The 24,013-nt window shown below is 25.0% G+C and overlaps 2 protein-coding genes across 2 annotated transcripts; both read left to right on the top strand.

The window, feature by feature from the left end:
- Window positions 1-1,178: 1,178 nt before the first annotated feature.
- LOC145834048 (notchless protein homolog 1-like) lies at window positions 1,179-14,342 on the top strand. The gene is made up of 11 exons (XM_082941414.1): window positions 1,179-1,384; window positions 4,480-4,614; window positions 5,521-5,603; window positions 6,878-7,031; window positions 8,400-8,540; window positions 10,162-10,338; window positions 11,826-12,011; window positions 12,471-12,676; window positions 13,012-13,114; window positions 13,485-13,612; window positions 14,240-14,342. Exons 1-11 carry the CDS (start codon window positions 1,196-1,198, stop codon window positions 14,250-14,252), a joined length of 1,515 nt encoding a protein of 504 aa, XP_082797540.1. The 5' UTR covers window positions 1,179-1,195; the 3' UTR covers window positions 14,253-14,342.
- An 8,667-nt stretch (window positions 14,343-23,009) lies between these two features.
- Window positions 23,010-23,864, top strand: LOC145845670 (pyridoxine-5'-phosphate oxidase-like). Its single transcript, XM_082952787.1, has one exon. The coding sequence runs from the start codon at window positions 23,076-23,078 to the stop codon at window positions 23,580-23,582; it is 507 nt and encodes a 168-aa protein (XP_082808913.1). The 5' UTR covers window positions 23,010-23,075; the 3' UTR covers window positions 23,583-23,864.
- Window positions 23,865-24,013: the final 149 nt, after the last annotated feature.

Here is a 24,013-nt window from a genome sequence, read left to right as displayed (position 1 = left end):
GTTTAGTCTAAAATTTTTATTTAAACAAAATATCAGTACTAATAGATAGTTAAATAGAAAACAACATATTAGGAAAGCCTGGAAAAAAAATGAAAAAAAAAAAATGGCAACCCTGTCAGTCTAAATTAAGACATTTCATTCCAAAACTGCAAAACTTTATGTATAAACCCTGATTTAAACTATTTAAAGCCCTTACTTGTAAAAATTGTTTTATGTTAAATCAAATATTATCAAGTAAAAACTTTTAAACTTTATACAAAACTGGTCTGAAATATTCAGCTTTAAACACAACTTGTTTTTTGAGAAATGCGTACACTTTTGAACTAGAGCTAAAATTCAGCAATTTCTGAGACAAATACCTTATTAAGTTATAATATATCCAAAATTTTAACAAAAAAAAGTTTAATTCTAATATAACAAGAATTTTGTTATTAAGCTTAATTAAATTTTACTAAAACTAAATGTAAAATTAAAAAACAAACTAAAATAGAAATTTAAAATCGCTATTTTACTGGTTGCTAGTATACAAACATTTTAGACAAATTTTGTATAAAGTTTTCAAAGTTTTAATACAAAAAGAAAAGTAGTTAATCATGGATTAAAAAGATAATTTTTAACAAAATATGACTTTTTTATAATTTGTTTGATAAAAAAAATAAGTAAAGTAATTATACAATTTTAAAAAAATATTTTATCAGTTTTTATTTATTTTAAAATCAGCTAGTTATTTATTAATCAAAAAAATCATCTCTTAAAGCTTTGTACCTAATTTGTCAAATATGTATCAATTTGTTGTCAAGAGGTTTAATGCTTTTTTTAAGTTTAAATTAATACTCATAAGGTAAATGTTAACAAGTTAGCATATATTTGACTAGTTTTTAACAAAAAAAGGACAATAAAAGTTTATAAGGATTATTTAAACAAAAACATGATAGCAAAAAGAAGGTGTTTAAATCTGGTTTTTGGCTCAGAAGTGAATGAATTTTTCATTTCTCTTGTCAACTAATATGACCAGACACATACATAAAAAATTTTAGAAGAAACTAATTTTTTTTAGATATGTATTTTTTTATTTATAGTTATAGTTATTCAAAAACATGACTAAAAAAGTATTGATTTAGTTTTTGATTAAGTTTATTTTTGGCTAAAAACAACCTATTTTAATAAAATTAGTAGATTTTTAATACAAATTAATATGTCTTTGGATTCTGAGAACGATATGGATTACTCTTCAGATAAAGAAGATGTTGAAGTAGAAGATAAGAAACAAATTCAAGTACAGCTTTGTAATGAACAGGGTGAAGAAACTGGAAATTCTCTCGTATTTCATACCTCTTACACTGTGCAGCACCTGAACAAAATTTGCAACACTCTCTTAAAAAATGTCAGTTAATTTTTGTGTTATGATTTTAAAAGCCTTGAAATAATTGCTGATTCGGTTATTTCATTTTTAAAAGTTCTTGCATTTACAATGTAACTTGGCTTAATTGTGTTTTTTTTATTTATATTTATTTTTGCTTAACAAAGTGATGTATTGTTTTTGCTTATTTGACTAAAGACTGATTTTAATTTTTGTTTGATTTTTTTTATATTAAAAGTTCTTTGTCTTAACTAAAAATATTGTTTAGTTTACTGTAATGTAAAGAGCTTATGTAATTAAAAATATTAGTGCAAATTTAATATTTCGTTCATTACCAAGTTTTACCACATTTTATGGGTTCCCACTGAAACCTACTGAATAAATTACTAATTTTGCACTAATGTTATTATTTATATTTAAAATAAATAAAATTGTTTGGAAAACTTATGTAATTTTTATTTTTTGTTTATAGTTTAATTTTAAAACATATACTAGAAGAATAGTTTTTAATTGTATAGTAACTTAAAGTATTAGAAAATATATGTTAAAAATATGTAAACATAGTAATAAAGATAAGTAAGTTAAGTAACTTTAAACCATAAAATGTACAAACAACTAACTTTAAGGAAATTTATAAATTGTATTTTTAGAAAGCAAAAAAATACAAGATAATATTAAGGTTACAAACAAACAATGAAATGAAATTTATAATATTTTCCACTAAATTTTGCTTTTTGTCACTATAAGTTATAATATTTATTGAAAACAATGTATATATATATTAAATTGGCAAACACAAGTATTTTATAACATTTTTCTTAACAGTCTAAAAATTTTTTTCTAATAGCTTAAAACATTTTTCCAATAAAACCTTTTTAAACTTTCCTAAAAAGCATAGATTAACATTCACAGCGTATTATTTCAAATTCAGCTAATTGTACAATAAACTGTACCATTACTACGTCACAATTATTATAAAAACTTTTAAATTAAAATTTCTGTTCACTATTATAATAAACTGTAACTTACTAACGATTACATGAAATTTTACAATTCCTGTGTGAAACAGCTGTTTAAATTATAGTTTTAAATAATTAGATATATATATATCTATATATATAATAAAAAGGTTTATTTAAAGATGTAAAACTCAAAGGACTCGAGTTTCGTGCCTATACACTCATCAGCTTCAAAACAAGTTTAAAATAAAGCACAAAACAAAATACACAAATGAAAGTTAAAAATTAGAATAAATAGATTATGATGTAATTTTGGTACTACTAAAAACCATGCAAAACAGCTTGTGCAAAAATTAATTTACCAATCGACAATAAACTTGCAAAAATTCATAAAACTTCAGTAAGTAACTATACATTAGGACAGATAATTGAAGGAGATAAAGATAAAATTAAGATACAAATTAAAATTTAGATTATTTTAAGATGAAATTAAAACTTGTTAAACTTTAAAAGCGATTTTTTTATATGTCTACAGGACGATACAAACTCGCTTCTTTTATTTAGGCATCTTTTGTCTTTCAGTGCATATACAACGGCTGTTGCTTCTTTGAGACACAGCCTACATATTGGGCTATTACCGTCAGCTATAGGCTGTGCTCTTTTTATAACTTCCTAGGATATTTCAAAGTCAATGCCGCTGCGCTTTAAGCCACAAACATAATTCGAAAATTCAGTGTCATTTTCATATATGCCGCCTTTAAAAGATTTTTTATGATTGGCATACCTGAATCTAAACTGAGTCGAGCACAAGCCGACATAGAACAAACTCAGCATAACTAAGGCTATTTTGAACTCTTTGAAAAACTCAGGCTGACTTATGCTATTTTAGTCATTTTCCTAAATCTTATGCTAGTTTTTTACAACTTAAAATCTAAAAAATTGTGTTTTATTTAAATTGTATTGTTTTTAATTTTCTGTTTTTAAGTATGCTTGATTGAACAATATTTTTTCAGTTCTTAGCTCATTTTAATTATTTTCTCATTTTTTATAAACTCAGGCTGACTCAAGCTAGCTTGATGATTTTTCAGGATAGCTTTTATATCTCAAAGGCTGGCAACCCCTTAAATATAGAATAGTATAAATAATATTACCTATGTGATGAAAATTGAGTTATACATTAAAAACCTTTGTAGGTGTATAACTAAATAAAAAGTAAAAAAAAGAATACTCTGTAACAGCTTTTAAACTTGGAATGTTAAGTTTTACTCTAAAATTAGCCAACTGTATTTTAAGTGAAAAATAAATTAATATGCTTTTTTCACAAAAAAATTATGAAGTGATACAAAGAAGTACAGCTATTAGTGTATTTAATTTATAAATGACATAAAAATTGAATAAACAATACTTCTACAAATCAGTAAAACGTTGATTCAATGTTTTATTTTTAATGAAAATTGCTAATAAAAGTTAAAAAAAAGTTTTAGTTTAGTAATCACTGCAACCTATTTAAAAATTGAGAAACATTAGTCGCAGTATTCTAAATGTTGAAGAAGTAAACTCTGTTAAATTTTATTTTTTCATTTTTATTTACATTGCACCTCTTTTAGTTTTTTGACTTTTTAAAAGTTTTAAATTACAAATTCTATGATATGAACTAAATGTCAATACAGTTTAGTTATTTCAAACACTTAAAGTACAATAAATTTGATTAAATATTCAAATAGCCTTTAGAATACAAAGATTATCTGTATAAATATGTGTTTAATTTTAGACAATTTTTTTTCAAAATACTTGATTGCTTTAAGATTAAATCCCTTATGTTTCTTAGCAACTACTTAAGTTTATCTTTACTATTTTTTTGTGTTTTAAGAGTTTCTTTTTTTTTCAAAATATCTATAATCAAGTAAACAGATTCAATTGTAAATATACTTTCAGTTTAAAGATAAATCTTTTTTTAAATAGTTAATTTTGTGTTTAATTTGTTTAGTATAAAAGAACTAATTTAAAATGTACAATTAATTAAGTTTTTTACATGAATACTTCAACTTTTTTTTATGCACTATTTTAAAAATTAAAGGTTAAATATAGTTTTACTAATTACTTTTGATATTAATTGAATACATATACATAAAATAAATATCTCAACAATATATATTTCAGGAAGAAAAACAGCTATACTCGTTTTACATAAATGACAAAGAAATAACAAAAGACTTACAAACATCACTTGATGATCAAAAAATATCTATAGAAGGTTGCATAAAGATAGTCTATCAGCCACAGGCAACTTTTAGAGTAAGTTTGTTTTTGTATATTATCTGTTATAACAAAAACACAGATATTAAAATAACACCCGTTTTACTTTTAATTATAACCAAAACCCTTACATTTAACTGACTGAGTTTGTTCCTTAATTAAAATTTAGTTATATGTACTGTTATTTTTTTTAACTAAGCTATAACTTTTATTTATAATAAACTAGTTTAAAATGCTTTTAAAAATCTGAAAAAAAGCTTTTTTTACTTATTTTTATTAACTTATTACTAGATCCAAAACTACTATAAAAAGGTTTGTCACACTTTCAGGCTACTCAGAATAATTTTAGTTGAAATTTTTTTAAACTCAGGCCAACTGAAGCTAGTTTGATCTTTTTAAAAAAACCTAGCCTATAAGGTTTTTTTAATTTTTCTGTAAAACTCAAGCTACTTAAGATTTTTTTTTATAAATCTCTCTTTATTTTTTTTTAACTGCAAGTTTTTTTTCTTAAAAGTTGTAATTTATAACTATTTTTTGGTATATTAAGGTTTCTAAGCTTGATAAACAGTAATTATTTTAAATTTTTGGCCCATTTACTTTTTAAATTTTTCATAATCTTTAGCTAGCTCTGACTAGTTTGATGTAACTCCGGCTAGTCTTTAGTCTCCCAGGGGTGGTTTTTTGTCTCAAAGAGTGACAACCCTCGAAAATTACTTTTTAGCTCCATATAAATTGATGATTAAAATTACAGAAATATTTTAGTGAAAAGTTGATAAAAATATAAAAAATGGTTGTATAAAAGTTGATGGCAAGACTTAAGTTTTCATAAATAAAATAACTCCACCACTCATACTACAATATGAAACACCTTTAATTTCTTATAGAATTTTAATGGATTATAAAACTTTTAGTAGAATTATTTTATATGCAAACTAAACTGTTTAGGTAAGAGCGGTTACAAGATGTTCATCCTCTATACAAGGTCACACAAAACCAGTTTTGACAGCACAATTCAGTCCTTCATCTAGGTATGTGATCTGATACAGTTCATTTTTGTCTAAAAAAATGTTTCTGTTTTAATTTGTTTTACTTAAAAAACTGTTGAAAAAACCTAAACATAGGTTTTTTCTAACTTTAATCATAGTTTTCAAATTAACTTTACTTTCATGTTTCATGTAAAGTCGCTGATTTAAATTAGTTGTAAAACATCAGAAATCAAAAGTTATTAAGAGTTTAACTTTATAAATCTTTAATTATTTAAATACTTGTTTTAGAAAATTATTGAGAATGGTCTTGTGTACATAATTTTTTTCTTAAATAAAGTACTGAGGAATACCAATGCATAAAAAAAAACTTAGCTTTACAAAATTGAAATTTAAAAGTTACTGCAAGCAGTTTAAAGTTAATATGTTGTAATAAAAAATATAAATATAAGTTTTAAATGTGTTTTAAGTTTTCCTGATAAAAGTTTAGATAATAATTGATAACTATTTTCAAGTTTAGAAAAAAAGTTCCAGCAGCATATATTTTTTATTTGTAGTTATAAGTTTTCAAAGTAACTTACACAAAAAGTTTTACAAACTTAAAATAACTTGTGATGTTATTAATGTAGTGTACACATAAAATCAAAAGAAAATTTGCGAAAACCTCATAACTTTATGACCCCTCGTTTAGATATTTTTAAACACAGTAAAGTTATGTTTATGAAGCATAATGTAGTATTCTTACTGACATTCACCAGCAATAAATTGGTAGAGTACTTCAGCAAAAGTAAATGTTTTGTAATATTTTATTCAATTGAAAACCAAAGCATCTCCTTCATATAAAACAGATCATGTAATTATCACAATTATTAAAACCGAAGAACCTTTATCATAATGGGTTAAGTACATTTTGCCCGAATTGATTTCCAATTTTTTAAACTATTTACAGAACAAATTGAGTCAATGGCTAAATTGGTATGATCAAACCTTATGTTAAACTTGAGCTTGTATCACGGCATACAAAAGTCCAGGCTTAGGCGCTGTAGACTTTCGCCGATGTTTTAGTTGCTAAATGTTTAGCGATTTTTCATAAGAAGTTTTAACACAATAATCTAAAATCTAAATATATTTTTTGTACCTTAAACCTATAGTTTTTTAAGTTTTACACTTCTTTAATGTTTATTTAAAAATTTTATTAGTCTTACTTCTCGCAATTATAATAAAATCAAATAAACACTTGAATCAATTGAAGCAAGATGATTCAGCTCTCTCAAGATATCAATGAAAATAACTAATACAACTTTTTTACATACATTCAGGTTTCTAGCGACAGGCAGCGGCGACACAACGATGAGATTGTGGGATTTGAGCACAGAAACGCCCAGGTTCACCTGCTCCGGCCACCGAAGGGAGGTGATGGTTGTTTCGTGGTCGCCCGACGGTTTGAAAGTTGCAACCGGCGCCTTTGGAGAGGTGAACTTTGTTACTGCAGTTTGAAATTGTAGCTCGTTTTAATGTTTTCTTTCTTGTTGGTGTATTTTTGTTTTCTTTTTTGATAACTAGCTACTCCACGTAGCTCAAAAGTAAAGGAGCATCTATACAATGTCATAGATGTTACAGACTATTAACTAAGTTTTTTAGTTTTTCTAAAAAAAGTTTTAAGACTAAATTTAGCATGCATTTCGCTCCACAGCAAGATTTCAAAGATGTTAGATACATCCATAGCTACCCTATTCATATAATTTTATATATTAAAAGTCTTTATTTTTACCAATTTAAACCACAGCGTTGACCAGGGTACCCTAAACTTTTTTTCATAATAGCCCCTTTGGATAAAGTTAAAAGCCCTATCCTACAATATTTCTCAAGAAATACCCTAACAACTTTTTTTTGCTTTTTATTATCAACTCTAGAATATCTAATGTAAGTTTCAATTATGGCCCCTATGGCTCCTTTACTAGTCACGCCCCCTCCCCCTTTGTAGCTAATGGCTTCCTAAATTTCTGTAATGAGGACCATGTGATTTACTCTGAAACCCTGGTATCTTTCAATATAAAATTATAAATTATTCAATAAACGTAAAACTTTTCGTTTTTTTTAAGTTTATACTACTTATATCTTTATTTTTACCTTTTTTATCAATTCGTTTGGATATAGCTTGTGGTCTAAAAATACTTTAGCGTTTGCCTAAGGTCAACATAAATAATGTTTTTTAAGTCCTTCAGTTAATACCCAATGTCCGTTTACAAAAAAATGACATAGTTTTGATTTCTTAATTAGTAATAAGAAGCCTTTTATAAAACAATATTAGAATATTTTTCTACACTTAAGTAGAATTGATTAATAATTTTAATAAAATATTTATACTGATGGCAAAAACTTTAAAATATTTTCAATAATTAAATATCAGGATGTTATTATTTGAACTAAAAATTTTTAGCTTTATAAAATTTCAACAAATATAATAACAATATAAAGTATTTTTTGAATCCATTTTTATGTGATTTCAGCAATTAAAATTACTTATATATTGAATTAAATATTGATAATAAGTATCTATGACCATTATTTAGGTGTTGTTTTTAATAAAATATCAATTTTTTGTTCTTTATTCTGTTGAAAGTTTTATCCCTAAAATAATCAACCCTGAAAAATCATTTTATCTATATTTGGAAACAATGATTTGAACTACTATGAGCGAATTCTAAAGTATGTTTCTTCTTCTATTCATGTAAGTTTTAAAGATTACTCCATGCTGTGTCTGTGTAATATAAAAATATATTACACAGACAACATTTCACGTAATATAAATTCATAAACACTTAACCAAATATTTCGAAGGTTTGTATATGGAATCCGCGCACGGGCAAGCAAATAGGAAGCACTTTGAAAGGCCACCGGGCAACAGACAACATATTCGCACTTTGCTGGAAACCTTTGCATCTCGACGGTGAATGCAGGTACCTCGCTAGCTGCTCCAACGTTAGTCAATTTCGATTGATCTGTTTATTTAATTGTAAATTATGGTTTGCAAAGTTTTTATAAGTATTTTCAGAGTTTTATTATTTTTTGTTTATGCATTATTGTACTACTTAGTAAATAAACGTGTTTTATAAACGTTTAATATACTGGTAAGAAAATATTTCAATATTTTATACCTAGTAGTATTTTTGGATATAAATATACTCTATGAATTTATTTACGTCTGTATTAATATTCTATGTTGTACTAAGAGCATAGGGGAGTTTAACTTTTTTTTTCCGAAAATTAACATTTGCTTTTATTTGAAAGCTTAGCTTATAGGGCTATAAGATTATTTTTATAGAATTGAAAAAAGTCAAATAACTTTTGAGGTATAACCAGTTTAAAAAAAATTCCGATACACCTGTTTGGAATCAAAAATTTTAAAAGCATATTTTTTCGGAATCTTGAAAAATTTACTAAAAATATATCTCCTCCTTTGTTTTTAAAGCAACTTACTTCAAATTTTCAGGAAATGTTTTTTTTACATTACAAACAACTTGTAGAAACAGATTTAAAAAAAGTACAAACTATGAATAAAAATTATAAAAAAGTCTGTTTTTTTTTTGTTTGTTTTTTATTACATAAATTAATATTTCAAAAAATAAAAAATCTGTTTCCTATGTTGTTGAATAAAGATTACTCTGAGAAAGTTTTGAAAAAATTGCTCAAAAACTTATGGGAGATAGATTTTAAATAAAATAGTCTAGTTTCGCTTTTTTAGTTTGCGCTTCCTTTAAGGAACCTCTTGTACCCTCTAACTTTTATCGCTGATATCTCAAAAGTTACTCCGAATTTTAACAAACTGTAAAAAGTAACTATGTAGCAACTTAATTGATTATGTAAAAAACAAGACTAAGTTTCAAAAAAAAAGTGTTTTACCCCCTTCTCTACTATGTCCTTAAAAAAGTCTGTTTTGTATAGTGTTTTTGTCAATTTGTTCTTTTTATTTAATAAATAAATTTCACATTATAGAAATTATAAATCATTTAATTAAAAGCTTGTTTATAGTTATTGTTTCCATTAAAAACTTTTTTAGTTGTATTTTTTTGTAAACTTTGTGTATATTTACGTTTTACAATAAGAAAATATACTTAATATAAAACATTTTTATGTTAATGATTCACAAAATGCAGTTTTTATTGTTAATATTTTGGTTGTTGATAGCATTATGCGTTGTATGCGTATAACTTAGTTATTTTGTTTACTTTACAAAAAAATCGTCAAAAAAAGCATTTTCTAACTTTTTTTGACTATAAATAATTAAATTTTTACACTGCATAATTACAAAATTATTCATTTATGTTGCAAGTCTTACTAGCTGGATATTTATCATTGCCTGTTTTATATTCAGACTTTTTACTTTGACGTTTTAATTGAGTAACTAAAAAAACCTTTACTTTATTAAAAAGTTTTTCAGAAAATTTAAGTTGTTATTCAAAATTAAAACCTTTTAGTTGATATAATAAAAATATATGAAGTTGCCAATAAAAAAATAGCATCTGAAGTTTAAAACTGAGTTTTCTGATTAAGAAGTATAAAAACACGTAACATTTTATCTAAAAATCTGAAACGTGCACAGGACGGGACGGCAATAGTGTGGGACGTGGTGCTTGGACAAAAAGTGACAAACATAACAGGACACGTTCAAGCCATCAGGGCCATGAAATGGTCGGGCGAGAGAAGGGAAGGCTGTTGCCATGGCATTATCTACACTGCCAGCAAGGACAGAAGCATAAAAGTGTGGAACGCCGATAATGTTTGTTTTATCATTTTTAATGTTTAGAAATAAATATTTTATTTACTTTTATTCATTTATACCATTAAAAAAAAATTGTTATTTTTTACAAATGATTAAGTGTAAACTAAAACATTCTAAAATGCCGTTACCGATATAAAACGTTTAATATTGTACATTTATGTTGTAAATATGTTTCAATTTAGTGAGTTAGAACGGTACAGTAACCTCTCGCTTATTTACGCACATTGTGTCCACAGAAAAAGTGCGTAAAGATATGAGAGATCGTAAAGAAACGAGAGGTACCAAATATACTCAGTAAAATGGCTGTTTTTTAATATTGCTTCTAGTTAAAAGCAGACTGGGCACTTTCCCACTTTTAACAATTTGTTTACTTTATTTATAAATATGAAAATAACAGATAAAACTATACATATATTAAAAAAAAAGGATTTGAATTTCTATAAAATAATAATACGAGTAGAAACAACTTTACTATTTTAATAATAAGCAGAAATATTCTTTATCTTTATTTATATGTGACATTTATATTCTATTCTACTTAGCAAATTCAATTTATAATTAAGAATTTCTTTACAATTATAAAATGGTGTTTATTAGTATATAATGCAAGACTGCTGTATCATTTCTTTGTGTTTTAAATTCTCATTATTTCATTATACTTTAATTATTAAAAAAAGTCATGTTTATTTAAAAATTTTGATTTAATCTCTTATTGTTTACAAAATTTCTGATATACTGAGGTATAACTAAATGTTTATCAATTAGTCAAGGAAAATAAATTTAAAAAGTCTAAAAATATAGAGGGGTGTGTTAGCATTCAAAAACATATTTTAATTTAAAAATATACATTAAACTCAGTTGTGCAATATCAAAAAAATTAAAATTTTATTATCTGAATTTTATAGAACTCTGAAATGCGTAACTAAACGAGAGTGCGTAACGTCACGAGTGCGTAAAGATCCGAGAGGTTACTGTATATTGATTTTATATGTTTGCTATAAGGTTGCATAATTATATGTTTGTCTTGTTTTGATAAATATAAAAATATAAAAGTTTACAAACATTCTAAATTATTTTTGACCAAGTATTTGTGTTTTTGTTTATAAAAGTAATAGTTACAAATTAAACAGTATTCTTTCTTTATTACACTAACATATGTTTCAGTGTGTTATTGTACTAAAGAAAGAGTACTGTTTAATTTGTTGTAACTATATATTACAGTGAACTTGTTTCGCTCGGATCTTTGTTAACAAATGCTTAAATTTATATTTTTAAATGTTTATAAAAATATTAATAATTTAGTTACATTTAATATAGTTAGAATCAAATTTAACATATAATGATTCACATAGTGGTTAATATTTTGCTATCCTAACTACAATGTCTTCGTCTTACATGTCTATTATTAGTTGTAGAATTTAACATAAAAAATCAACAAAAAATAATTACAGCTAAGTTAAAGTAGTTTTTAAAAAATCAAACAGGGTATCTTGTGTCGAGATCTGAAAGACCACGGTCATTGGGTTAATATGCTGGCCCTTAACACCGATTACGTCATGAGAACGGGTAGCTTCGAACCATCCAAGGCGGGAAGGGTTGCCCTTAACGACCAGGAATTACCTAAAGTGAGACAAGAAAAAGCACTTAAAAAGTACCAAGATTTCATGAAGGTTATTTTCATTCTGATCATTTTAAATATAGTCTTAAGACTACTGCAGATTACTAAAGATTAAAGTAAACACTTACAAGTTGAGTTAATCTGATACATAACGTTGTTTCCTTTGATATACTTTACTCCTTGGTAGTGGTGTTATTGTTTTTACTTAGATAATAACTAGATTTGTTGCATAATTATATAGTATAATTAGCTTTAAGATTTATAATTTTTACTTCATTGTTTACTAAAGTGACTTTTTAGAGTAGGTTATTGTTTTGTTTATAATATTTTACCTTTTTATTGTATATTTTAAAAATAAAATATCTTAACTTGGAAATGCAATTTAAAAAAGTTACAACACTAATAAGGTTTAAAAAATTCCATGTTAGTGATGAAACAAAATGTAATTTAAATAAATTTCATGTCTTACAAAACAACTAGTAAGACTAAATTTTACTAAAACATACAACAGATAGCGGGACAGGAGCTGATGGTGTCGGCATCGGACGACAGCACCATGTACCTGTGGACGCCTTCCAAGAGCAAGAAGAACGTCGGTGAGAGGATGAGGGGCCACCAGTCGGTGGTGAACGACGTCAAGTTCTCCCCCGACGGAAGACTCATCGCCTCCGCAAGTTTCGACAAGTCCGTCAAACTGTGGGACGGAAGCACTGGAAAGTTTGTATTCGATCGTTTTTTATTGTTTTATTTCAAAAGTTCTGAATCATCATGTTGTATAGTTTATAATTTTTTAAGACATACATTTTGTAGTGTATAACATATTCTTTTTTTTTTTTTTGATAATAGCTCTTTTTCTTAAGTTATAAAACATAATTATACAACAATTATACTATAATAATAAACTTAGTTTATCAAGTTTTTTTTCAAAATAAACCGTTATTTGAAGCTTTAAAAATAACCCTTTTTTCAAAACAAAAGCATATAATGATACTAGAATAGGTCACGTAAACGGTTTTCAAGTATTTTATAAACTTAACGAAGTTATTGTATAGATTTCTTCACACATTCAGAGGGCATGTGGGTTACGTGTACCAAGTTGCATGGAGTGGTGACAGCAGGCTACTAGTCAGTAGCAGTAAGGATTCCACGTTGAAGGTTAATTGAATGTTAAGAGTTTTTTAAAGTAGAAACGGTTTACAATGCGTTAGTTGAAATAAAGAATCTTATAAAATACAGTAAGATCTGTGACATTTCAGAATTTTTTTCTTAATACTTATAGTTTTTTTTTTTTGATAAAAAATGTGAATTTTTTTAAACTTGTTTCACATTGTAGCAGAAAATATTAGTTAAATTTAGTTTAAACAAGTAATTATAGTTTGCCTTTTTTATAAACTAAAAATAACTTAACTACTTTTAAAAAATAAAGCTTTACCATAATGGCAGCAATACTTCAATCTACTGTAGCATTTTTTGAAGTTAATACATTTTAACTACCTCAAACTCAACAATCTTGAACAATAAACAGGTGTGGGACACGCGAACGAGGAAATTGAAGGAAGATCTTCCCGGTCACGCAGATGAAGTGTACGCTGTTGATTGGTCCACTGATGGTCAGAAGGTGGCCAGTGGTGGTAAGGACTGTGTGCTTAAACTGTTAGTTTGTTTCTATCTAAATTTATTATGTTATTGAATGTTTGTGTTTAAATTGTTTAAATTTTGCTTAAATGGGATTAGTTTGTTGTTTCATGTTTTTATGGTAAAAATTTCTATTTTACTACAGTTAATAACCAGCATAAATTTCATTACCAAAGTAGTATACACTATAATGTTTTATAGGTAGTCTTAAGAAGATTGATAAACATAAAAATAAAGCAAATTAAACAGTTTTTATTTTTCACAATTAATTCTAGTGCCCTTTCTGAAAATTATTTATGTTGTTCTACCTGGGTTTAATACACATTACTTAAATATTCAAGATGTCAGCACATTAAGAGTGAACAAACAAAGTTGTAGGCACGGGAGGGACATAAATTAAAAATAACAATTATTACTAATAAGTAAGGGTAAGGGAAAAAATTGTGCAGTTTAAGTTTGAAAAAATTAAAATTTGCAACATTATATTTAGATTGTTTTGTTATAAATTAACTTATAAAGTATAAAGTTCAATTAATTAATTTTTACTTTCGTATATTTTAAACGTTTTCAAAAAACTACATTTTAGAGCTGATTGACTATATGAAACTTTTACTGTTTTTTTGATTAAAAAAAAACATTTTACAGATGGAGAAGTTAAGAAAGTTTTTGAAACCAACTTATTGTATTAAACAATTTGTTTTAGTGAATTTATTTAGCTCAATAAATTATGTTTACCAATTGCTTTAAAAAGCTTTTTTTTTCGATTAGTTTTTTTATTTATAAGTTTATACATACTTTCAATAAATGATTATAAATAAAAAGTATGCTCACTATAAGTCAAATGAATAATGAAATCGTAGAACATTTTTATAAGTGTTTTCTAAAGACTTCTTCAATTTTGACCAGTTAAATGTAGCTGTATGCAAATTATTTTTTAATTTAAAATGAATTGTTTTTATTAAAATTAGAAATTAAAGAAAATAATTTATTGTGATCTATTTTATTTTAAATATCAACTAAGTAGTATTTTAAAATATAATATTTAGAAGTACATATTTACTTTTTTCACTAAGTTTGAATATAACTAGTTTATTATCAGTTAAAAGAATTATTTTTTTATAGTTTCTGTTGACTGTAAGGTAGTATTTAAAAGTTTTTATTTTGGTATTCAAATGATGTTTTAGTTAATTTTTTTTATAATTGTTTTGATCTTGAATCATGATCAATAATTATAATTTTTTATTAAAAAACTTAGTTAGTATAATAGATAGAAGTTCAATTATTTTCCTTTTTTTAACTGAAACTTTAAAAAAGTTATTTACATTTTAGTAAGAATTTAAATATACCATATATAACTTCTCTTTACAGTTTGGTGGTTTGGAACTGACATGTGACTAAAAGTAAACTATTTTTTCAATACTTAAAAGGGAAGATTCGATTAAAACTACAAATAAAGTTGCATATTATAGTTGTATCTTTACAATTACTTTAAGACTTTGAACAGTTTGAGTTATATTTAAGCTTCTTATTTTTACCAAACAAGCTCGAAATTAAATCATTAGCTAATATTTTAAAATTTAATCTTGCATTTATAATTGTTTTGTATTTGTACAAAAACTAAATCAATTCGACAGATCGTAATAATAAACTAGTTAGAAAAGCAGCAGTAAGGTTTTTCGATAGTGTATCGAGTTAATGAAAAAACAACATCAAACTTTACAAGCCAGTACTTTTAAGTGGCTAGTAGATTTACAAGCTGAAAGTTTCTATACAATTATTAAATGTAGCATAATACCTTCATTTATTACTTATTCCGTCTTTTATTACGTTTAATCTCAGCCATAAGTTTGTTATTAAAACATTAAGTAACATTACTTGTTTTAATTTTTTTTATCATATAGCTGAATGTTTAAATTATTTTAAAACCTAACAGATGACTCCCTTTAAAAAGAACATTGTCTTATTAGAAAAAAATTAACATAGTTTACTATGTTCATACGAGTGATATATCAGGTATTGCCTGTTTTACATCCGGATCTTAGTTTGAAAAAATTTCTGGATCTTAAATTTAAAAAAGATCCGAGTATAAATTATGTGAATCTGGTAGATCTATAGCTAAACAACTAAATAAAAACAACTGCTGAACAAGTTTTTAGTGTTTTGTTTGTCAATAACTCATCGTTTATAGCTTATATATCGAGAAGAATATATGAAGTCTTTTAAAACCAAAATTATGATATGAGAGTAAACTTTAAGTTTAACAAAAAAATTATAGACAGACGTAAAAATACTATATAAATAATTTCACTCCAATGAAAAAAATTTAATACATAATAATGATTTAAATATTTTTGATGAGTTCATTGATAGGAGACATAACCTACTATGCTTTAAATTATATAATCAACTGAGTTTCTTTAATAATAACGAATACAATTTTGCAGAGATTATAAGCTTTAAAGTGAACTAATAGTAGTAAAAATGTGTATTGGTTAAACCTCCAATGCTTCTAAATTAGGCATACATATTTAATTAATTCTAACGGTTTTCCGATAAAGATTTTTATCGGATTGACAAGTTTTTTGGATATTTTATCAGCCAGTTTTTTTAGTTTAACCAAGAAATAATATGTTGCTACTATTTTTTTCATATGTTTCTGTGGTAAAAATTGTTATCTTTAAAAATATTGTCAAAAGCAGGTACCTGCAGGCCATATGTTGTACACCCTTGTTCTATACAAGATTGTTTGAACTGAAAATTAATAACACATTTTTCAGACTTCAACAAATTATTTAGTAGAACATAATCGTAGGAACGCGCAACATACGCTCCATTAGCTGGACCTAACCCGTAAAGTAGAAGCCTTTGACGTGATACATGGTTTTCATCCTGTAAAAAGCAACTAGCACTAAGTTTTCTTTAAAAAAAATGCATTAAAAGCTTAGTTAATGTATCCGGCCCACATAAGACTTTCCGGTAAAAATGACCCGTAAACTAAAAACTCTCCTGCAATCTAATATAGATAGTAAATGACTTTTTAGTACTACATATATTGTGCAAAAATCTAAGACTGGATTCATTCAAAAACAATTTTTATTAATGCAAACAAAAATAAAATCGATTTCGGCTAACGCTTTTCAACTACTTTTGTTAGCAACTAATTTTAAGATTAAATTTTGAGTAAATAAATAGTTAGAGGTTACATAAGAAAAAATCAATTAATACTAATTAGCATAATTGAGAAAAAATTAATTAGACACTCACAATTCACAGTTGATCAGTAATTTAACTAAGATAAGCAACAATAACAAAACAAACACTAAAATAAGCGACAAAATTAAAATAAAACCAAACAAAAAAAAAAAAAAAAAATTCTCTTAAAATTTCCTTTAATTTAATTTCTGACAATTTATAAAGATTAGAATTATAAACGTATTGTTGCTTACACAAATTAGATTTGCATGTTTTTATAAATAAAGATTCTAAAACACTTAGGTGATAATCATTACGAGCTTTACTTCTAATTAAAAAATTACTATCACTATAGTTCTTTGCACAATCAGAATTGTTTAATAAGTGTTCGGAAATCGCTGATGAGTTATATACAAAAACAAATATAAAAAATTTGTGGTAAAAGCTTACATTAAATGATCACAAATTAACACTTTTTTTAATGTTTTTTACTCAATTTTCTGAAGATTTATAATAATTTTAAATTTTTAAGCAGGGTTTCTCAAAGTAAAAAACTTTAGCTATCAGGAGCAATAACTAGTAAAAATCTTAAAACTAAATGGGTAATTAACTAGCAAAGAGCGATATTTAATAAAGCGGGCCCGTAACTTGAAAAAAATATTTTTATTTAACTTTTTTTTGCTATAAAGCCAATACTCTACTGCACTAAAAGCTTTAAACTAAATTAAATAAATCGTCTACAATAAAGTTTATACCAGTTGACGATTTGAAGAGATATGCTTAGGTGAAACTTTAATATCTGTAAAATCATCAGTCAAGTAAAAGTTTATTTAAAAACATAAAAGTTTTATATTACTTTTCAAATATTGAAAAAAAGAGCTTTAAGCTCTGTTTTAAAATTTAATTAATAGTTTTATCTAAACTTTTTTCTTCGTAAAAAAAAAACTTGTTTGTTTTTGCATTTGTTTCAACTTTTTAATAAAGTTTTAAAATTAAGTTACTTTGTTGGTGGGAATGTGTGAATGATGCACGAAGAGACACTTGTGCACAAAGAAACACTTTTGGACGGATTAAAACTTTTATTTTTGTTAATTTATTGTTTTTTTCCTTTTTTTTTACTACCACTGTTACCCTAACCTTTACGGTAACTTTATTACTATTATTTTCTTATTATTGTTATTTTTAATTATTATTCTAATTCTAGTGCAAAATTGTCACTTACGAAAAATTGACCTTTCGTGAAAAAGTTTCTTCGTGCAAAAAAGTCTTTGTGCAAAAATGTCCCTTCGTGCAAAAGTATCTTCGTGCATATTTGACCTGTCTCCATAGAAGTTATCTTTTAGATTTTAATTTATTAAATTCAGTAAAAAGTGTTCTTTTTTGTTGAAAAAGTTCTATACACAATACAGTATTTACAAAACGTTTACAAGCTGTTAAATAACTAAAATAGTTAAGTTATGAACCTAGCATAACTTTTTTTTTTTTAATGATCCTATTTTTCGTATAAATAAAGCATAAAGAAAACCACTCATTTAGCTACTACTTAAGATCTGGTAATTTTTGTTCTACCAAAAAATATCATTCAGTTGGATATATTTAATAAATTTAATCTTTGGCTACATTAAAATTTAATATTTGAATAGGTTTAAATTTAATGATTCAATATGAAGTTTCATTATTATTCTAGTTTAACGCGATTTGGGCCCATTGTTTGGAGATACTTATTTTTTAAACTATGTAGTATGTACAGTGAACGATTATGAAAATGAGTTTGGGAAACCCTTATTTAAAGTATAGTGTAAAAAATAACCAAAGAGGTATACATTTGCTTTGAAATATTCTTGATAGTATAAAATAAGCCATGCTTGTAAATTGCACAAAGTTCTAAAACAGATAAAATTTCATTAGATAAAAACACAAACATAAATTAAGTTAATATAAACACTCTTACATAAAAAAGAATATAAATCAGTTATTATTTCTATTCAAAGAAAAACTCTAAATACACTTTTTTTTAACATGTTTTTTAATCGTTTTAAAACTACCATTGACACGTCTTTAAACCATAATTAGCTTTTTATTTACTTTTGAAGTAGAGCAAAGTTAACTTATATATTTTTTTATTGCAACATTTTGTAAATGTAATCGTATAATATTTAATTATATGTAGATTGAATTCAAAATCTAACTTTTTGTAACTGAAAACAAATTTAAAATTAAAATGCTTAATTTAATAAACAATAAAAAGATGTGTAGTGAAATTTCAAAAATGAGTACTTACTAGGGTTTTTAACAGCTACAAAACACTTTTTGATACTTACCAGATATCATTTACAAAACCTAAAACAATACTGTCATTTTGTAAGTAGTATCGATCTTGGCTTGAAAATTATAATTAAGTTCAAGGGAAAGATATTTATTAAATTAAAGTAAAATTATTTTTTATAACTAATTCAATTAAATTATAAAAAATAAAATGTTTATTTTTTTAACAAAGACCTGAATAAACTATGTTTATAACAGCTTGCTACAAAAACTAGTTTTTTATTTAAAAATTTAAGCATAATACAATGTGTTATTTAGTTAAAGTTTTACAGTAACAGGAAATTTTTACTAATATATAAACTCGAACAAGAGTTTGAATAATTATATCTAAGCAGTAAACTTAACGCTAAAACAGATATCTTTTTTTTTCATTTCTAAATTGCTTCGGTCTAAATAACATAGAAACTTGTAAGTTAAGTCTTGTGATGATGGAAATTTAAATAGTTTATTTTAGTTATTAAATGTCTTGGACAAATCGTTTAATTGTGTCCAAGTGGTGTACGACTCGATAATCTTTTTTTTTTTGTAAACCAGGTACGAGAACAAATTGTTTTGAGCACTTTTTGTCGTTTAATAAACAATAATTTAATCTTAATCAACAAATTTAATTGTGTTTATATTGCTGTACAACAATATAGTTATAATTTTTAACTGTCTTTATTAAACTTAATCTTGTCATATTGTTTAACGCTTATAGAAAAAATTCAAGAATAAAAAAAATATATATATATTAGTTTTATAACTACTTTGAGTGTATTTTAGCATCAGAGAAGTTATTCTCTGTGGTACACTTTCTACAAAAATTTTTTTACAAAGCGTGTTTGCATTAAGTTGTTCAAAACAAAGTCATCATTGTAACGCGCTTGTCATGTTAAAATACTTTCGAGAATTTTTTATCCCTAGGATCAGTTCTTTTTCTAAATTTTATATTTAGACACTTAATAGAACAACTCCAAGACAACCTTTAAGTGAACGGAGTATCAGAAACTACTTTTTATACCCTTACCATACGTGTCTCGAGCTTTAAGATTTTAAGAAAAAAAAAATAAGTTTTCTACTAGGTCCATACATTGTTTTTTGCAGTATATATATTAAGAAATCTATAAAAAAAGTCTCTTCAGCAAAATAAGCCTTTTAGAAAAGATAAATTTTATTCACAATAGCTCCATTATTTTGCAAGCTAAAAAAATTCTCCACTTCATTATTTGATTAAGAAAAAATTACAACTACTTTGATGAAATATTAATTTTTAATTGGTGTCGTATCACTTTAACTTTGTTAAATTAACTAAAAAGTTTAGTTACGTAAAAACTAAAACCAATGCCAAATAAAAAACTGTAAAATACTTCAAGTTTTATAATTTAATTTTAGTTTAACAATTTTCCATATCTATATTAGATAGATAGTATTACTTTGTAATTTTTATTTAACATTTATTTTATCTTAAATAATCTAACTTTATCATTACAGTTTTTTTTATTAGAATAATGCTTGAATTTTTAAAACTAAATTAAAAGTTACTTTTCAAAATTAAAACAAGCGAAAAACTAAAAAGTGAAAACCGAAAATAATCTTCGTTAATCATTATCAAAATACTAATTAGTACTTTACATCAAATATTACTTATTTGTAATTTATCTGAAGCTGTTTTAAAATATATCAAAAAACTTTTAAAAATAATTTAATAGTTTTTAATTAATGTGATAACTGAACTTTATACTCAGAGCTGGCTAAAATAAAAGGTTTATAACAATAACTAGACACTTGTAATTAGGCTTATATATCGAATACTTTACCTAAATTATGTTTCATTTGTAATTTATAAACAACTGTTTTAAAAATTTAACAAAATTTATTTTAGAAAATGCATAGTAATTTTTTATTAATTTAAGTATACTTAACTTGTTAAAATAAAAATTTATTAAATGAATACAAGAAACTTACAAGTATTATGAATTTTAATAATGCTACTTAAAAAAGTAACCATTTTTATCTTATTTAAATAAAATCAAGTTGAGTTGAGGTAATTTTTAAATAGGCAATTTTAAAATTTTAAATTTAATAACAAATTTTAATTTTTATAATGAGTTGAGTAACTTCTACAAAAAGTCTTTAAATTTTTTTCTGAATTATTTATGTATACTTGAAATTGTATTCGAAATTCAATTTATTTCTATCAAACAATAGTTTTAATAAAAAATTTAGTTTTAAGAGTAATATTGAAAAAGTCTTTAAAATAATGTTTATTAAATATTAAAATTACTTGTTGAAGTGCCTCATGAGGTCGTTTTGTAAGATAAATACTTTTAATCCTACTTTATACATACCTATAGCCTTAATGATTTCAACATTGAATTTATTTTATTGTAAACATACAAAACTTGTTTAATGTTATAATTTTTTCCCATAAAACTATTCAGCTTTGATATGTGATGAGTTATAAATGCTTATGTCACAATTACAGTTGTTTCGCTTTGTCTGCTTCTTCGCTGAGCTCGGAATTGCACTATATTTCACCAAATAATCAACACATTCAGTGTAACCAGTTTCGTTATTCTAATCACTATGTGACTTAAGTTTTAATTTATTGTTTTTTTACAAGAAAATACTTTTCTCAGTTTGATAAATAAAAGTTTGAAACAATCGAATGAACTTTTCTTTATTGTTAAACTTAAGTTTTTGGGAGAGAGTTTTCCGTCTTTACCGAAAATGAAAACTAGAATCGTTCACTTTTATTACAAATACATAATAAACAAAACGTTCAAGCAAAAAATAAATTTTATGTTCCTTAATTTATTCTCAACTTGAGTTTGAAAATACAAATTGGTTCCATAAAAGTTAAAAATAATTACAGAAAAAAAATTAAAAATACTAAAACACGAGAAATCTACGAAACATAAACATTAAGCAGTAGAGGTAGAAATATTTATTAAAAAATAAGTAACTTTTCATTATGTTCTAATCATTAAAAAATTAAAAACTTAGGTGTTAAATTAACACACTTTACACTTAAAACTCAAAATTCTCATAATACAACTGCAAATAATCTAAAAAGTTACTAAAAAAATTTAGTTACATAACACCTAAAATATTCCAACATATTTGTTAAATTTTTCTGGTTAGTGCTTCTTAAACCCATCAATAGATAAAGCAAGATGAATCTAGTAAAAAGCTTGATTAAACACCTACAACTAGTGTAATTTCTATTTCTGACGAGCATGTTTGGCTATAAAATTAAAGTACTTTAAACTTTTAGTAATAAGTTGCTATGAATAATTGTTTGGTAATTTTTTATTATGATTTCTATAATTTTTTTTTATTATTTAATCGGAAGCCATGGCGATTCAATTTGCGGTATCGATCGAACGTTTTTTAATCTGCTAAAATCTGAGGGATTCGAAATTTACTTTTGCCTGCGTACTTGCCTGCTCCTACTATTGCGAGTGCTTTGTGACGTGACTCTTGGTAGTAATGGTTGTACAGTTGTAGTAATTTTAAGATCGACAACTGCAAGTTGACACATGTACAAGTAAAAGCACACAGTTTAGTGATCTAGAATATTAAGTAACTTTTATTTGAATTACTTAAAAGGTTTAAACACTTTTCAAAAATTTTAGTTAGTATTTGAAAAAAAAAATTAAACTAAATTAAATATTCTACAATTTATTTTTCTTTATATATTTGAAATAAATTATAACTAAAAAAAAATGTTTAAAAAATCTTAAACTCGTTTGTGTATTAATTTTATTTAACTTAAACGTTTTTTTAAAGCTTGTAAGTTAAGGTTTACTTGCTTCCCCAAATCGTAAAGTATTGATTTTTGCAGAGGGGAAATTTAGCTACATGATGTTGAACTTTAAAAAAGACATTCTATACTATTGTTTACGTTTCCTAGTATTACAAACAGCTGATAATTCTACTCAAAAATTATTTTGTCTAAATAAGAAACAAATTAAAAATTGTAATGGCAATATCATTAAATACTTATGCGCATAGAAAAATGCAGAAGTCACTGTACTCTTTGATGGAAAGTAAAAATCCACTCAAACTGTTTGATGTTTGGTATAAAGATGCGAACCAGAATCCAAAAGTCCTTGGAGTAAACAGCATGAGGTTAGCAACAGTAAATGAGAGTGGTAAGCCCTCTGTTCAAATTGTAAATTTAAAAGATTATAGCAATGATAGTTTCAAAATAATGACTCATGAAAAGTTTGGTACAGATGAAGTACCAAGTTATGGAGCACTTGTTATGTACTGGGCACTTTTAAACCGTCAAATAAGAATTGAAGGAGTAATTGAGAAAACTTCATCTAACAGCTTTATAGTTAAGCCTGAAAGATTCGAATTTTGGCAACACCAAAGGAGGTCAATGCATGACAGAGTTTTGTTTTTTCTGTCATCTGAATCACAAGATAGCACTTGCAGTAATGTTGGTGAAGATGGTTGGGCTTACCAGTGGTTAGAACCCTAAAACCTATATTTTGAGACTAAATCGTTTTATGTATTTACATTTTTAATTATTGCAATGCAAAATAATAATTTAGTTAAATAATTGTTGTACTGTTTTTTTGATTACTATATAAGTTGTTTGTATACTTATAGTTAATTGTTTTTGTAATATTTCATGAAGTCTTGAAACTTTACAAAAAAATTGTCTGTATTTGTAAAGAAAAATATGTTTATTAAACGTTTTGAAAATAGAACCTTATTTATTAGTTTATTTGTTTAAATTAAAAATAAGTTATAGCTTAACAACATTTAAAATCTAAGTTTTGATACTAAAATACATTAAAGTACTTTTTATGTTTTGTTAAATATTAATTTTTAGTTTATTATTTAACTATTTTTAAAAGTATTTGTTATTCTTTATTATGTATTTTATAATTAATTTAATTCAAACTT

This window comes from Thalia democratica, chromosome 1 (genome assembly GCF_965202585.1).
Source record: "Thalia democratica chromosome 1, ktThaDemo2.hap1.1, whole genome shotgun sequence".
NCBI lineage: Eukaryota > Metazoa > Chordata > Thaliacea > Salpida > Salpidae > Thalia > Thalia democratica.
The sequence above is the reverse complement of the archived record's forward strand: the minus strand, read 5'-3'. Positions and strand labels throughout refer to the sequence as shown.

Excerpts from the sequence above, each read along its gene's own strand:
- LOC145834048 (XM_082941414.1), top strand. The coding sequence starts at position 1,196 with ATGTCTTTGGATTCTGAGAACGATATGGATTACTCTTCAGATAAAGAA. Across the intron at positions 1,385-4,479 it reads GCAACACTCTCTTAAAAAAT|GAAGAAAAACAGCTATACTC; the intron begins GTCAGTTAATTT and ends TATATATTTCAG. Across the intron at positions 10,339-11,825 it reads AAGTGTGGAACGCCGATAAT|GGTATCTTGTGTCGAGATCT; the intron begins GTTTGTTTTATC and ends AAAATCAAACAG.
- LOC145845670 (XM_082952787.1), top strand. The coding sequence starts at position 23,076 with ATGGCAATATCATTAAATACTTATGCGCATAGAAAAATGCAGAAGTCA.